The sequence below is a fragment of the Musca vetustissima genome, unplaced genomic scaffold, assembly GCF_032173495.1.
Source record: "Musca vetustissima isolate MV318-11 ecotype Yass unplaced genomic scaffold, APGP_CSIRO_Mvet_v1 utg4859, whole genome shotgun sequence".
In the NCBI taxonomy this organism is placed as follows: Eukaryota; Metazoa; Arthropoda; class Insecta; order Diptera; family Muscidae; genus Musca; species Musca vetustissima.
In genome coordinates, this window is record NW_026881021.1 from 89,219 (window position 1) to 104,652 (window position 15,434).

The 15,434-nt window shown below is 30.5% G+C and overlaps 2 protein-coding genes across 2 annotated transcripts; one reads left to right on the top strand and one right to left on the bottom strand.

The window, feature by feature from the left end:
• Positions 1 to 1,019: 1,019 nt before the first annotated feature.
• Positions 1,020 to 3,854, top strand: LOC133327080 (E3 ubiquitin ligase Rnf121). The gene is made up of 7 exons (XM_061535657.1): positions 1,020 to 1,081; positions 1,167 to 1,201; positions 1,306 to 1,447; positions 2,859 to 3,013; positions 3,086 to 3,314; positions 3,386 to 3,621; positions 3,699 to 3,854. The coding sequence occupies exons 1-7, from the start codon at positions 1,040 to 1,042 to the stop codon at positions 3,817 to 3,819; spliced, it is 960 nt and encodes a 319-aa protein (XP_061391641.1). The 5' UTR covers positions 1,020 to 1,039; the 3' UTR covers positions 3,820 to 3,854.
• Positions 3,855 to 8,008: 4,154 nt separating this feature from the next.
• On the bottom strand, positions 8,009 to 15,220 carry LOC133327081 (mitochondrial uncoupling protein 4). The gene is made up of 5 exons (XM_061535658.1): positions 14,936 to 15,220; positions 12,284 to 12,393; positions 11,872 to 12,188; positions 11,625 to 11,805; positions 8,009 to 8,183 (listed from the first exon to the last, which is right to left on the bottom strand). The coding sequence occupies exons 1-5, from the start codon at positions 15,218 to 15,220 to the stop codon at positions 8,009 to 8,011; spliced, it is 1,068 nt and encodes a 355-aa protein (XP_061391642.1).
• Between the last annotated feature and the right edge of the window lie 214 nt (positions 15,221 to 15,434).

Sequence of the window (15,434 nt, forward strand, 5' to 3'; positions counted from 1 at the left end):
GGGCAGAAAATATGACGATTTTCGGATACGCTTTCAAAAGTTAAAAAAAAATATCAGAATTTGATCTGAAATTTGGAAGATTATCGGGTATTTGATCGGGAGTTTTTTTTTGTTATTGTAAACAAAATATGCACAGTTAAATTTTTGTTTCAAAAAATCTACGATTATTAAGTCTAGGTTTATACATGCAACTTTTTTAAGCAACTCTGCTGCTGCTCTCTGCGATTTTTTTTTAATATCTTCTCCTTGTCACTTTTTATACCTCTCACTTCTAAGAACTCAGCAGAGTTGCTTATAAAAGTTGCATGTATAAACCCAGATTAAGTCCCTCAGAAATATGTCAAAAAAGTTACGCTTATTGTTCTTATAGTCACTCAGATATGCTCTTAAAACGGCTATTCTTATTGGTCAGATAGTCCCTCAGAAATGTTCTTTTCAAATCCACGCTTATTGTGCTGATAGTTCCTCAAAAAAGAATATATAAAAAATCACGCTAACTACCCTTAGAGAATACTTTTCAAATCCTATTGCGCCGATATTATTATTATTTATTAAATTGTAAATTCTGAATAAATATAAATGCTGTCCAGTTGCCTTGAAAACATTCTTTAAGTATTCACGCTCACAGCTTTATTAGTCATATAACGAAAGCACTTCTAAAAGTCCATTCAAATTTATTAATAAATAAGATAGGCCTTCAAAATATATTTATTTCTAAATTAATTCATTCACAATAAACATAGAAAAAATGTACAACTGCATTCACAATAACCCCTATCAACAATCAGCTGTTTAATACAACGTACGTTACGACATTGACTAATTTCAACTTTTTTTACACAAACATCAACGTCAGCGTAAACAAATGAACTGTCATCGAATGTCTATTGTGATTGGTAAATTTTCTAATCTTCATGAATTACATTTAGAAAGGAAACGCTAATTTGTTAGTTTTAAACATTTAATTAAATAAATGTTAATAAATTTATTGTCGCATATCCCCTCAGCCGTCAAGTAGTTAGAGTGAAAGTGAACAAAAATGGATCACAGGAGTCTGCATGCTCCTGTCGACTTTAATAAGGTAAGGCCCAACACAACACCTTTACAATATTTCTTTGGAATGAAGAAAAACTACCCCAACATTTGTGTTTTCTTTTTATTTTTAGTCCATCGATGAGATGACACCAGAGGAGAAACTAAGGTATAATTAACAAACAAATTATGCTGCCCATAAACTGGGTCAGCCAAGAAACATACAAAAATGTAATGTTTTCTTTTTGTTTTTTCATTGTTTCCTTTGATTAGATATGATCACCAGATGATGCACGAAAAACACAAGGGTCATGAAGCAATGCACTCGGAAATTGTGCTAATTTTATTTGTAACATTAATTATAGCACAAATCGCTTTAGTACAATGGAAAACGAAACATTATAGATCATATTCGGTAAGTTGGTTTTTGGAAACAAATGCGTGTGTGTGTTTGGGGTTTTTAATTTTGGTAACAAAATTCGTTGTCACGATTCAGGAGATAAGATAAGAAGACTTCAACCGTCAAGGTATTTGTTTATATTGAAACGAAATTCAGCACAGCAAGAGTGTGCGGAAACTATACTTTTAATTTGGATATTTTATTTTGTATAAAGTGATACATTTTTAATGTAGATAGTTCGGGAAATGGAACTTAAAATTCCTAATGGCCGGAATAAATATTCCATTAATTTAAAAATAATTTTTAGATCTAAAAATTAGTTAATTCAAACGTTTGATCCTACTTAAATTGGGATATGTCGATAGCCTATATATGGAATAGTATTTAAAAAAGAAAACACTAATGCATCATTTTTGAGCTGCAATCAGAGCTGTGAATAATGGATATTTTAGGAATAATTTTTGAGGTTCTGTCAGGACTATAAAGGGTAATATATTAAAAAGTCCAAGGGACCACCTGTATTTTTATACCATCCACCATAAGGTGGAGACCCCACAAATTATATATTTTTGATCACAATAAAATTGTATGTCGATTTACACATGCCCGTCTGTTGAAATCACGATATAGATATGATAGTGCTCTGAAATTTTGCACTCCTAGGATTTTGGTATTGCAAATAAGATATATCGGTGGTCCCCACTTTTGGGATTTGAACAGGGGTTTCAATCGAATTGGTTGTAATTTGGCATTTTGGTTTCTCATTGAATAACTGTACCAAAAACTATAAATATTGACCCAAATTTCAGGGTAGCTCCCATATAACGGTACACCCCAAAAATATCAATATTGATCTACGTTTTATTATAGTCCCATATAACGGTAGTCCCCCTATTAGATATTTTGACAATTTCAATCATATTTTTGTCACGTATTTTTCCTTTAATGACATGAGCTTTCTCCAAAGAGCTCCCATTAATTTTAGATATTTTGATTGTCATCCTCATAGTGGAGGGCATAAAAAGATAAAAAGATTTTTTAAAGAATATTTTTGAGTGGATCTTTAAGAGTGGATTTTTAAGAATATTTTTGAGGTTATATCAAATCGTAAACTAGAATATTTTTGAGAATAATTTTATGGTTGTTTTAAGAAAAATGTTCAAGGGACTATAAACTAAAAGTGTAAATATTTTGGAAATATTTTTGAGCAGATATCTGAACTTTAAAGCGTAGTTTTCGAGAGGTAATCAAGTATCGATATTTTGAACATATTAAAGACATACATATTTTAAGAATTCGTTAAGGTTTATCAGGAATTTTTGATGGAGTATCAACGCTATTAACCAGATTGTTTAAGGATATGTAGTTTAGGACCTATTTTAATATAGAATATATTAATTAAAATATGTTGTTTATTTCTTTTCAGGCTGTCACATTGCTGGCAATGTGGATTATACCATTAGGCATATCATTCTTCTATGGTTTCATACGTTTTATAATTATTTGGTCGATATTTTCGATTATTACAGCCGTAGTAATAAGAAAAGCTATAAGTAAACCAATTGAAGGATCAACGCCAAGGTAAAAATATATTAAAATTAAATAATCTTATAATTTTTTTACTAATTTGTTTATGTTTTGTTCTTATTTCAGATTGGTCTACAAATGGTTTTATTTCATCTATAAATTAAGTTATGGTTTGGGTATTGTCGGCTATCTGATAATGATGGCCACATTTTTGGGCTTTAATTTCATATTTAATCAGGCTCCGAATGTTTGGATGGATGTTGGCCTAATGTTTGTATTCTATGGCCTTTATATTGGTGTCTTGGGTAGAGATATTTCAGAGATTTGTTCCGAAAGAATGGCATCGTTAGTGGGGGTATGTAAATAAATATCAACAATAATTTTATAAATGTAATTTTATTTTTTTTATAATTTTCCCTTTTGCAGTACTACACCCCCCAAGGAATCCCCACTAGACATTTGGAGGAAAATGTTTGTGCCGTGTGTGGTAATCAGTTGTTGGTTAGTGAAAAAGAAGAAGGCATAATCGAGAATACCTACAAGCTGTCATGTAATCATGTATTTCATGAATTCTGTATACGTGGCTGGTGTATTGTGGGTAAAAAACAAACGTGTCCTTATTGCAAGGAGAAAGTTGATCTTAAGAAAATGTTTTGTAATCCGTAAGTTAAAAAACAACAAATTTAAACGTATCGAAACTTGATTTTAATTATTGTACTTCCTTTTGTTTTCTTTTTAGCTGGGAACGCCCTCATGTCCTCTATGGCCGTTTATTGGATTGGATACGCTTTTTGGTGGCATGGCAACCATTAATATTTTTCATTGTTCAGGGAATCAATTATGCTTTAGGCTTAGAATAGTAATCAATTCCCTAAAATTCTAGTCAAGCTGTAGTTGTACACACACACACCAACTCATACCTATAATTATATACATTTATATATATAAAAAATAGAAAATATTTTTACATGCCATTTTTTTCTCGTTTTGATTAATTTTTGTTTGTCCATTATTTATTTTTGTTCCCACCAAAAAAACAAATGCAAACTTTTTTCTTTTATAAGTTATTTAGATAAGGTATAAAGTCAACAGAAAGTGTGTATAATTTAATTTTATACAAACAAAATAAAAAACAAATAAAATAAAACAATGCCTTTCGAAAAAAATTTATTGTCTTAATAAATTCGTGAAACTTTACATTCTTCAAATTTCCTTAGAATTTATGTCGGATGTTACGATGTACTTTCATATGCCATCAGGACCTTAGCATAAAGTCATCAATACAAAGAAAGAAGTTTAAAGAAAATATATATACGATTTTTTAAATAAAATTTTTGAGGTGATATCAGAAATATAAACGTGGATTTTTAGAGAATGTTTTTGAGGTCATATACCGGCTAAAAGTGTGCATTTTTTGAAGAATATTTTTGAGGTAATATGAAATATATAAGCGTGGGTTTTTTTAAAGTATATTTTTGAGGTTAAATCATGTCTATAATCGTGGATTTTTTAAAGAATGTTATTGAGGTTATATCAAATTACAGGCGTGAATTTTTTAAAGAATATTTTTTTGAGGTTATATCAAATCTATAGGCGTGGATTTTTTAAAGATTATTTTTTTTTAGGTTATATCAAATCTATAGGCGTGAATTTTTTAAAGAATATTTTTTTGAGGTTATATCAAATCTATAGGCGTGTATTTTTTAAAGAATATTTTTTTGAGGTTATATCAAATCTATAGGCGTGGAGTTTTTAAAGAATATTTTTTTGAGGTTATATCAAATCTATAGGCGTGGATTTTTTAAAGATTTTTTTTTTAGGTTATATCAAATCTATAGGCGTGGATTTTTTAAAGAATATTTTTATAGGTTATATCAAATCTATAGGCGTGGATTTTTTAAAGAATATTTTTTCGAGGTTATATCAAATCTATAGGCGTGGAGTTTTTAAAGAATATTTTTTTGAGGTAATATCAAATCTATGGGCGTGGATTTTTTAAAGAATATTTTTTTGAGGTTATATCAAATCTATAGGCGTGGATTTTTTAAAGAATATTTTTTGAGGTTATATCAAATCTATAGGCGTGGATTTTTTAAAGAATATTTTTTGAGGTTATATCAAATCTATAGGCGTGGATTTTTTAAAGAATATTTTTTGAGGTTATATCAAATCTATAGGCGTGGATTTTTTAAAGAATATTTTTTTGAGGTTATATCAAATCTATAGGCGTGGATTTTTTAAAGAATATTTTTTTGAGGTTATTCAAATCTATAGGCGTGGAGTTTTTAAAGAATATTTTTTTGAGGTTATATCAAATCTATAGGCGTGGATTTTTTAAAGAATATTTTTTTGAGGTTATATCAAATCTATAGGCGTGGATTCTTTAAAGAATATTTTTTGAGGTTATATCAAATCCATAGGCGTGGATTTTTTAAAGAATATTTTTTGAGGTTATATCAAATCTATAGGCGTGTTTTTTTAAGAATATTTTTTTGAGGTTATATCAAATCTATAGGCGTGGATTTTTCAAAGAATATTTTTTGAGGTTTTATCAAATCTATAGGCGTGGATTTTTTAAAGAATATTTTTTGAGGTTATATCAAATCTATACGCGTGGATTTTTTAAAGAATATTTTTTTGAGGTTATATCAAATCTATAGGCGTGGATTTTTTAAAGAATATTTTTTTGAGGTTATATCAAATCTATACGCGTGGATTTTTTAAAGAATATTTTTTTGAGGTTATATCAAATCTATACGCGTGGATTTTTTAAAGAATATTTTTTTGAGGTTATATCAAATCTATACGCGTGGATTTTTTAAAGAATATTTTTTGAGGTTATATCAAATCTATACGCGTGGATTTTTTTAAGAATATTTTTTTGAGGTTATATAAACAATATTTTTTGAGGTTATATCAAATCTATAGGTGTGGATTTTTTAAAGAATATTTTTTGAGGTTATATCAAATCTATAGGCGTAGATTTTTTAAAGAATATTCTTTTGAGATTATATCAAATCTATAGGCGTGGATTTTTTAAAGAATATTCTTTTGAGATTATATCAAATCTATAGGCGTGGATTTTTTAAAGAATATTCTTTTGAGATTATATCAAATCAAATATATAATACGGCTAAAAGCGTGAATTTCTAATAGAATATTATATATTATATACCGATTAAAAAACATTTTAACTAATATTTTTAGGTTATAAAACATTGATTTTAAAGTGGATTTTTTAAAGAATATTCTGAGATTATATCAAATCTATAGGCGTGATTTTCGGAAGAATATTTTTATAAGTTATATACCGCGTAAATGCGAATATTTTTAGGTTATAAAACATTGATTTTAAAGGAATCTTTTTGAGGTACTGTACCAGCCATAAGCGATGATTTTCGGAAGAATATTTTTAAAGTTATATACCGCGTAAATGCGAGATTTTTTAAAGAATTTTCGATGTCCTGCCACATTTTTGATATTTTAATGGCATTAGCCACATTTCCGCACCCAATGAACTGTAATTTGGCATTGCGGAATTTTAGAGGCTGCAATACATCTAGGCAGAAAATTATCAATAGAGATCTCTATTTTCATATAGGCTCCACATAGGTACTGTGAAATTTGGCAGTCTGGATTTTTTGAGGCTGACATCTATATAAAAGTCCCAACCCACATTCCGAGTTTTTAGGTTTTAAAGCGCATTTTCCCACCAAAGTAGCTTTCGGATTAAAAAAAAATAAATCATGTTTGCCGAATTTTCGGTTCCTAGCCTAGTTTTCCAACTTAGATGTCTATAATTTGGTACTTAATTTTCTAAGATCATGGTCTCTATAAATGTCCCGAACTTTTTTATGAATTTTTAAAATACAACAAATAGAGGATGTTATAAAAAGTTCAGAAAAAAATTCGTCGGGACCCTAGGTCCGTTTTTTCTGTAGAAAAAAAAACTCGTCGGGACTCTAGGTCCGTTTTTTCCTATAGAAAAACATTCGCCGGGACGCTAGGTCCGTTTTTTATATAGAAAAAAATCGTCGAGACCCAAGGTCCTTTTTTTCTATGAAAAAAAATCGTCGGGACCCAAAAAAAAAATCATCAGAGGTAAAGGATTAGAGAAAAAAACAATACAATACTTCTTTTAAAATATTTAAAAAGTCAACGAATATTTTTGCATTCGAAACAGCGATGAAAAATTCCTTCAAACTTTTTAACTAATGCATGTCAAAATAATATACGATTTTCTGCATTTTTTCCATTTTGTACAATTATGCGCTGATTTTTATTTGGTATTATAAATAAATATGTATGTAGTATATATTGATATATTGTCATTAGCTCACATTTCAAAATTGCTTTTAAAGTTTCACTGTATCTCTTTTTTATTTTCGAAATATATATGTATATGTCTAACATTTTTCTTTTTTTAATTATAAATTAACAAATAACAGTCATTTTATTTTTAAATAATTGCTACAAAACAAAAAATATATATATAAAATAAAAACAATTAAAATGGGCTAATTTTTACTTTTTTTAATATATAGCATGAACTCAGTTCGAGGGAATAGAAGTAGGAAAAATAAAACAAATAATCACAACGGGGGTATTTGTTATTGGCTTTCTTTTTTTTATGTTTTTGTTAAAGCGTTGTGTGCAGCAACAATGAACTTAATTTTTATTTCGCAGGAATATCAACAATGTAATGTTTATACACATCATACTTTTATATATAGTAGTCTTTATAAATATCTATATGTATATAGAGGCACTGAAAATTTATGAAATATTGTGTGTGTTTCAGAAATTTAAAAATAGTAATAAAAATAGGAGTTGGTTGCAGCAAATTATACAAAGCATAGTACATACAGAATATAAGTAATAATAATATTTATGTCATATATTTTTTACAATTTCTCTGTTGCTGTTTTAGAACAGTTAAGTATTTATAATTTCAGTGATGCTCAGCAATAGTTCTGTAAAAACAAATTCTAATATTTAAAAATAAAGAAAACAAAAATCAAAAGGAATAAAAATAACAAAAAAGGGAACTTAATAACTAGAAGCTCCGATCATTGTGCGTATTTGTTCGAACGACAGCCAGAATGTCAGAGACCAAGGGGCCATGCGAATCCAACAGGGCAAGAAACCTTTATAGAGCGCCGTAAAACCTTCTTTGTTGACAGTTTGGCGTAGACAGTCTATGGAACCCTTATACAATAGTCCTCTGCAAGAGTAATAAACAAATTGGATAGTATTAAAGTAAAATGGAAATAAAAAACAGGAAAATATATATGGGAGCCAAATGTCGTGCAAATCAAAGAATATATAGGGACTTTGGTGCACCATTTACATTAAATTAAAAATCCAATCTTTTTGTCCTGATAGTTTCTTTAGAAATTGTTTTAAAATGCCCACATTTATTGCTTTAGAAAATAGTTCTGAATTAACCATTGTTATTGCTCTGATGGTCCTCAAAAATTTGTATGAAATATCTACGCTCTTTAAAAATCTGACCTTATTAGCTATCAAAAGAATTCTTAAAAATTCCACATAGTCCCTTTACAATATTCTTAAAAAATACTGTTATTTCGCTTCGATTAACTTTAAAAATAAATTTAAGAAAAATGCTCTGAAAGCCCGTCAAAAATAAATCATAAAAAATTGAAGTTTATTGTCATCAATTTATTTGCGTTTAATTTAAACAGAAAAATAGTAACTTTCCAAAAGGAAATTTCAAAAAATCCCAGACTATTGTAAAAGATTAGATAATATTTTCTTAGGCATACATTTGAGACACATGAGGTGTGAGATTACCTAACCTTGTATTCCCAAAACAATTGTTCACAAAAAAAAAAAAAAATCGTATACAGTTATTATTTTTAATACAACTAAAATAACACATTGAAAATAGTGGCAAATAATGGAAAAAGAGTGTCGCGTGGTTTTATTAACTCACACACAATAATAAATTTTATAGCCCAGACGATAATCAAAATTATGAGCTAACATTTCAATTACTCTTTTTTTTGCTATATAGTTTCGCATGCAAACATACTGTCTGTCGTTAGGTCTGGTCTGCCTACCGATAGTTGTTGACAAGTTAAAATTTTCCTTATTCTTTTCCAGAACAAAATAATAATGGGTCATTATTTGTCATAAATACAACATCAATTTGACCGACATGTTGCCTGCCGACTGTTAAAAGTTTATAAAAATAATCATGTTTTTCTTGTTGTTTTTGCCAATTTTTGTTTGGTTTTTTATCAAAGATTTTTTTACTGATTAGCAATCAATCAAATCATAGAGATGTTTTTGGCAACGAAAACAAACCGTGCCTCCATTATTAGACAAAGAGAAAAACATATTGTTGTGATAAGCCAAACATTAACCAGAAGAAGAAGAGGTAAAAAGTGCTAATTACCGCAGTAGTGGCGTTTATTAATCTTGACAAATATATATAAATTATTTACTTTTTTCAAACATTTGATAATAAATAGCCAAATTTATAATCTGTTACGTTTTCTTTTTTTTGCGTAGATCATTATTTATCGGTGATAAGAATTCAAAACAATGATGGGAAGGTTTCATTTCACATATGGAATGTTTATTATTCACTACGAAGTAATGTGGAATTTTTATTTTAATTTTTTGGGATAGATAATATAAGAAAAAATCTGTGATTACAGCCTTATTCTGGATGTCCGCTAGTGAGAGATCTCTCTTGTGAACAATTTTCGCTTTCAGTTTCTCGCCTTATTCTGAACGAATAGGGAGAAGGATATATAGGACTTTGGGGCACCATTTACCTTAAATCGGACCAAAATATATATATAGGAGCTATGTCTAAATCTGAACCGATTTTTATACCCTACACAACAATATTGTCAGGGTATTATTGCTTTGTGAAGCCCCGAGAGTTTGTAACGCCGCGAAATATTGGTCCTAGACCCGCCTTTAAGTAGGGGCCCCCCTCTCCTTTGAACACTTTTTGCTTTCAAGCCTTATAAAATTTTTTATTTTATAATTTTTGGTTTCTTATAAATTTTAACTAATAGGTACATATGTAACCTTTAAAATGAATATTCATATGATATACTATAAGCTTGATAAATATATTTTATTACTGTTTTAATGGACGAACTCAAAGTGTTCAAAACTGCCCCCCAGGGGGGCAGGTTTGAACAAAGGTTGACATTTTTGAACGACATGTTTTTTACAGTGTTTATGTTCAAATATGTATGTATTTTATTCATATATATCATAAATACATTAATTCATTAAAAAATATATAAAAAATGTTCAAAATTTAAAAAATTTAGATCAAAAGTTATTAAAACATTAAATGACTTAAAAACAAAAATTAATATGGTGAAAAATACAGTTAATTTCGTAATCTTATTGGCCCATTTGAAATTTTGAGAAATCGAAGCCAAAAGTTAAAAACTCATTTTTTTACTCGAGTTTAATGGGCATGTTCAAAGGTGCCCCACCCATGGCGTTTTACGGAAATTTAAAATAACTTTTTTGTAATAAATATATATGAAAAAAATTACATTTGTTATGTTTGAAACGATTGTTGGAATGCAAAAAAATTGTTTGACGAGAGAAAACAATCACAAAATTCTTCCTGCGCCCTTACAACCAAGTGAATAAAAGTTTACAATGACACTGAGAAAACATGGTCACCCATGCACAATTTTTCGACAACTGAAAAAGCAAGCCAAAGTGGTTTACGCATATTGAGAACAAGATTGCAATATACAAAAATGTGGTTGCGGGTCGGAAAAATATTAAACCAAGATTTTATGAGCGCTGTTCAAAGGCGCCCCACGTTCAAAGGTGCCCCCCTCTCCTTTATACTGATCGTCATATATCCACTAGCGATCTAGACATGTGTGTCCGTCCGTCCGTCTGTCCATTATAATTTGTAAACACGATACAGGCCACAATTATTCACGAAATTTTGCATGTAGGGTGGATTCTGGCCAATGATTTTTGTCTGATTTTCTGGTCGCTCCAGAGGCTGCAATTATGGCCCGAACATCACGAATTTTTACATGGAGAAGGGGATCGGGCTAAAGAATAAGCGTGCTTGTTTTGATTTGGTCAATATTTAGCGGGTCAAATGACTTTAGTGTGAAAAATTTCAAAATTTGTATTCTATGGCGTATATATATAATCCTGAACAATATAGACTCGATATATTTCTCGATATTATAGACAATATATTTCTTGAAAATCGGTTCGTACGATTTAAGGTAAATTATGCTCCATAGATCCTATATATTCTTTCCTATGTATATTTGCACGCAATTTCGCACATCGTACTGAATTAAGCCTAAAATGAAGTGCGCAAGGTTCCTGAAAATCGGTTCAGATTTAGATATGGCTCCCATATCATTAACAACAGCACGAACATGAAAAGATTTTCTTTGAAATTTTGTCAACTAGTGTTTTCCGATTATTAAATTATTCACATTACTAGTGTTTTCCGATTCTTAAATTATTCACATTATTTATAAACAATTTATACCAAATATAAAGCGTCCATTTAAGTTGTTAATGTATATCGAGACGATGTAAAAATTAACAATTTATACAAAGTTAATGAACCAGACTATATGCAAATACAATTAAAAATATTTGCTGGTCGCAAAATACATACCTGCCCTTTTCATCTGTCGGCTGATTCATAACTCTTGTTTTGACCACATCGGCAGGTGTGCCCAAAAATGCTGCAACAAAGCCGGCACATATTGATGCCAATACGTGAACCGTATGACAATCGGGCATGTGTAATTTATTCATAATCATATGTTTAATTGTATCATAAGTGGTTAGATCACCTGGCAGGCGAAAAAATGCAAATCAAATAAATAAACAAATAAAAAATAAAATTTTTCTTTATTTACCTAAATTAACTAAAGCGGCACGCTGTACATTCGGTATACTGCCTTTCCACAGACCCTTGATACCACCACGACGAACAATCTCGCGGAAGGCATGAGCAGCACCATGAACTCTTGGTGGCTCACCCATGAGGCGACGTTTACCTTCCATTTGTATTTGTACTTTAACTAAATCGGCTGGAGAGGCCAGCCACTGTGCCAGACCGCCAGAGGAAACACCACACAGTGCTGATTTCCACAGGGGTAGTGCTACATTTTGGCCTTTATCGTTTTTGCCCAATTCTTTGCGTAAAAAATCGTAAGTACATATTCGTACACCACTGCAATATAAATTACAAGAGAAAATAAAATCTCATTACATATATGAAATGGTATTTGAAATGTTAGTTAGGTTTTCTTTTGTTTGGGTACTTACCTATATACAATGTGTCTATATAAGGCTGGAGTAACACCTTGCCATAACTTGAGGGGGCCTTCTTCTTTGACAATGCCAGCCGCTGTTGCCATCATACCACGATATTGAACCTACAGACATATTTTTTTATATTTGTTGTTATTATTATAAAAAGTTATACTCAACGAAATATAGATGCAAGTTAATTGTTAATAACTGAATGAAGAGGCAAATGAATGGACAACATTCGACCAATGTACGTCAGTCACTCGATGGTGACAATTAAAAATTTACAAATTGGTTTTTTTTTCTTGGGAAATTTACAATACAGTGTTTCTAACCTATAAAACTCAATTATTGGCAAAATGGCTTTTTATTCAAAATAATATCCTGATACAATGGTTATAGCGAACCGAACCTCCAACATTTTTAGATTCCATTCTTTTGATATCTTGGAGCAGGAAATAGTCGTCAGGGACTTGATCTAATGAATACGGAAAATGAGGATTATTTCGATGAAAGAATATTTTTATAATGCTTTATTTCGAAATAATCTCTAAAAAGTAGATATTATCGATTAGAATAAAACTGTATGGGTTGTACAGGTCGCATTTTTGATCCCAATTGGATGAAATTTAGCACAGCTCATTTATTTTGCCCAAGGACGAACCATATTGAAATTGGGTAAATCGGTTCAGATTTAGATATAGCTCCCATATATATTTTCGTCCGATTTTAGGTAAATAGTGCACCTTATATCCTTCGATTTGCACGAAATTTGGAATAGCGTAATGAATTGAGTCTAGAATGATGTGTCTTAAGTTTCGTGAAAATCGGTTCAGATTTATATAACTCCCATATACATATATTTTCGTCCGATGCTAGGTAAATAGTTCACCAAAGTCCCTTTATATCCTTCGATGTACACGAAATTTGGCATAGTATGATGAATTGAGTCTAGAAAGACTTGTTTTAAATTTTGTGAAAATCGGTTCAGATTTAGATATAGTCCGATTTAGGTAGATAGTGCACCAAAGTCTTTTTATATCCTTCAATGTACACGAAATTTGGCATAGCGTAATGAATTAAGTCTGAAATGATGTGTGTTAAGTTTCGTGAAAATCGGTTCAGATTTATATATAACTCACATATGGCCACTTCCGCAGTCGCTTACACGACTTTCAGAGACAAAATCAAAATTTAAATATTAAATAAAACAAAAATTTTTTAGAACTTTAGGAGTAGAGAATTCTTAACTTTTTAAAAGCCATAAAAGACGGTTTTTTTGTAGACAACTATTAGGAGTACTGCGAATTGTGTGAATATTTTAAACTTTTAATATTATTTACATGAATAAGAGATACCAAGCATTATTATTGCACTTACTATTCTTTATTTGCGAAGGACTTTTGATTTTGCATAAAAGCCACAAAAGAAAAAATAACAAATGTGGTCTTTCTTTTTATTTTTTGCCTTTACGTAAGCACAATTAAAGGAACAAATTCTTCGTCTTTGGTTTACCTTTTTCAATATATACATGACTTTATGTAAATTGTGCACTTACAAACATTAAAAATATGACACAAATTTTGTTAATATAATTTAGTCACAGTTAATATAGAATAATTTCTGGCAATTTTTTTTTTTTTTTTTTTGAAATTGGTTCAGCCACTCACTCGATATATATTTTTGTTTGACATTGTTGATTTTTTGCTTTTTTTATTTTTCTGCAGACCACATTGAAGAAATTAATAATCTACATTTTAAAATTGACTTATTAATTAAACACTAATTATCAGAACGAAAACTAACAAAAGTAGCATTTTAGGTAAATGTTGCAACGATTGACACGAAATATTGCACAACGTATTGAAAATTGATACAGCTTTCATATATAGATTGAGATTAAATTTTGAAGAGTGCAGCCAATCGAATAGCGGGTATAAAATTTGATAAATCGATATATATATTTGTTTGATTTTAGGTAAATGTTGCAACGATTGACACGAAATTGTGCACAACGTATTGAATTTAGACATATGCAGATACAACTTTCATATATATTTCAAACGGGCTTCTGATTGAGATTAAATTTTGAAGAGTGCAGCCAATCGAATAGCGTGTATAAAATTTGATCTAAATCGATTTACATAAATGTGTCCCTTTGTACGCGAAAGACTCCAATTGAAATGAAATTTAGCATAGGTTCCAGAAACGCACATATTCAAGTTCGTTCAATTTCATGACAATGTTCTTTCGAAAAGGCGACGTCTGTTAGGAGACATATGTAGAATATACCCAAAGTGGTGAAGGGTATCATATAGTCGGCTCAATCCGACTTTACTTCTATCCTTACTGTTTTTTTTTTTTCTTTTTTTCAAGATTCACAGGCGTGTATTTTTTTGATGTGTTCAACTAGCAATAGGCGGGGATTTTTTTGGATATTTGTGATGTATACTATGGGCCTATCTTTCTGTGCCTTTCAATCATAACCACAAATATATAATAACCTGTATTGTTGTCTTGTGTAAAAAATTGTTGTCTAGTGTAGCTTCTAAAAATAATTACAAACAAACAAAACAATAGCAAGATGAATGAATGTATGTGTATACATATGTATTATGTACCAATGCATATGGGTATAAATATTTCAGTACAAAGTTCACTACTTACCGGCGCCTGACCTTTTCCAGCAACAACATTTTTACTCGTTGCTTCTCCTTGTATTTGTAGGCGGGTTTTTGTCAAATCCAATGGATATGTAACAAGTTCGGCATTTGCCGCTCCAACCACTGACACAATGTATGTACAGGCGAAACTATCGGCAAATGAAATGACAGGACGTAATTGATTGCGGGTACCGCCGGGTGGAGGAACTACATTAGGATCATCAGCTGCTGCTGATGCAGCGGTCGCAGCTGTTGCTGCCGAAGTCTTTGGCACCGCTTGCTTTTGCATTGTTGTGGCGGCGGTGACGACGATAGTTGGTGCGGTATTGGTGAATGGCCTTTAAGTTCACTTTGCTGCTGTTTTTGGTTATAAACAAAACAAACAAACGAAAGGAAGAGATAGGAAGGAAACAAAACCAAAAAAAAAAGAAAAACTAGTTCTTTGTGTTTATGTTTGGCCTTTGGCTCGGCATTCATGTGGCGATTACGACGACGACACGTTG

Coding starts and splice junctions, on each gene's coding strand:
- LOC133327080 (XM_061535657.1), top strand. CDS start 1,040: ATGGATCACAGGAGTCTGCATGCTCCTGTCGACTTTAATAAG. Junction 3,014..3,085: donor ATTGAAGGATCAACGCCAAG/GTAAAAATATAT, acceptor TTCTTATTTCAG/ATTGGTCTACAAATGGTTTT. Junction 3,315..3,385: donor GAATGGCATCGTTAGTGGGG/GTATGTAAATAA, acceptor TCCCTTTTGCAG/TACTACACCCCCCAAGGAAT.
- LOC133327081 (XM_061535658.1), bottom strand. CDS start 15,220: ATGCAAAAGCAAGCGGTGCCAAAGACTTCGGCAGCAACAGCTGCGACC. Junction 12,189..12,283: donor TATAGACACATTGTATATAG/GTAAGTACCCAA, acceptor TTTATATTGCAG/TGGTGTACGAATATGTACTT. Junction 11,806..11,871: donor TGCCGCTTTAGTTAATTTAG/GTAAATAAAGAA, acceptor TTCGCCTGCCAG/GTGATCTAACCACTTATGAT.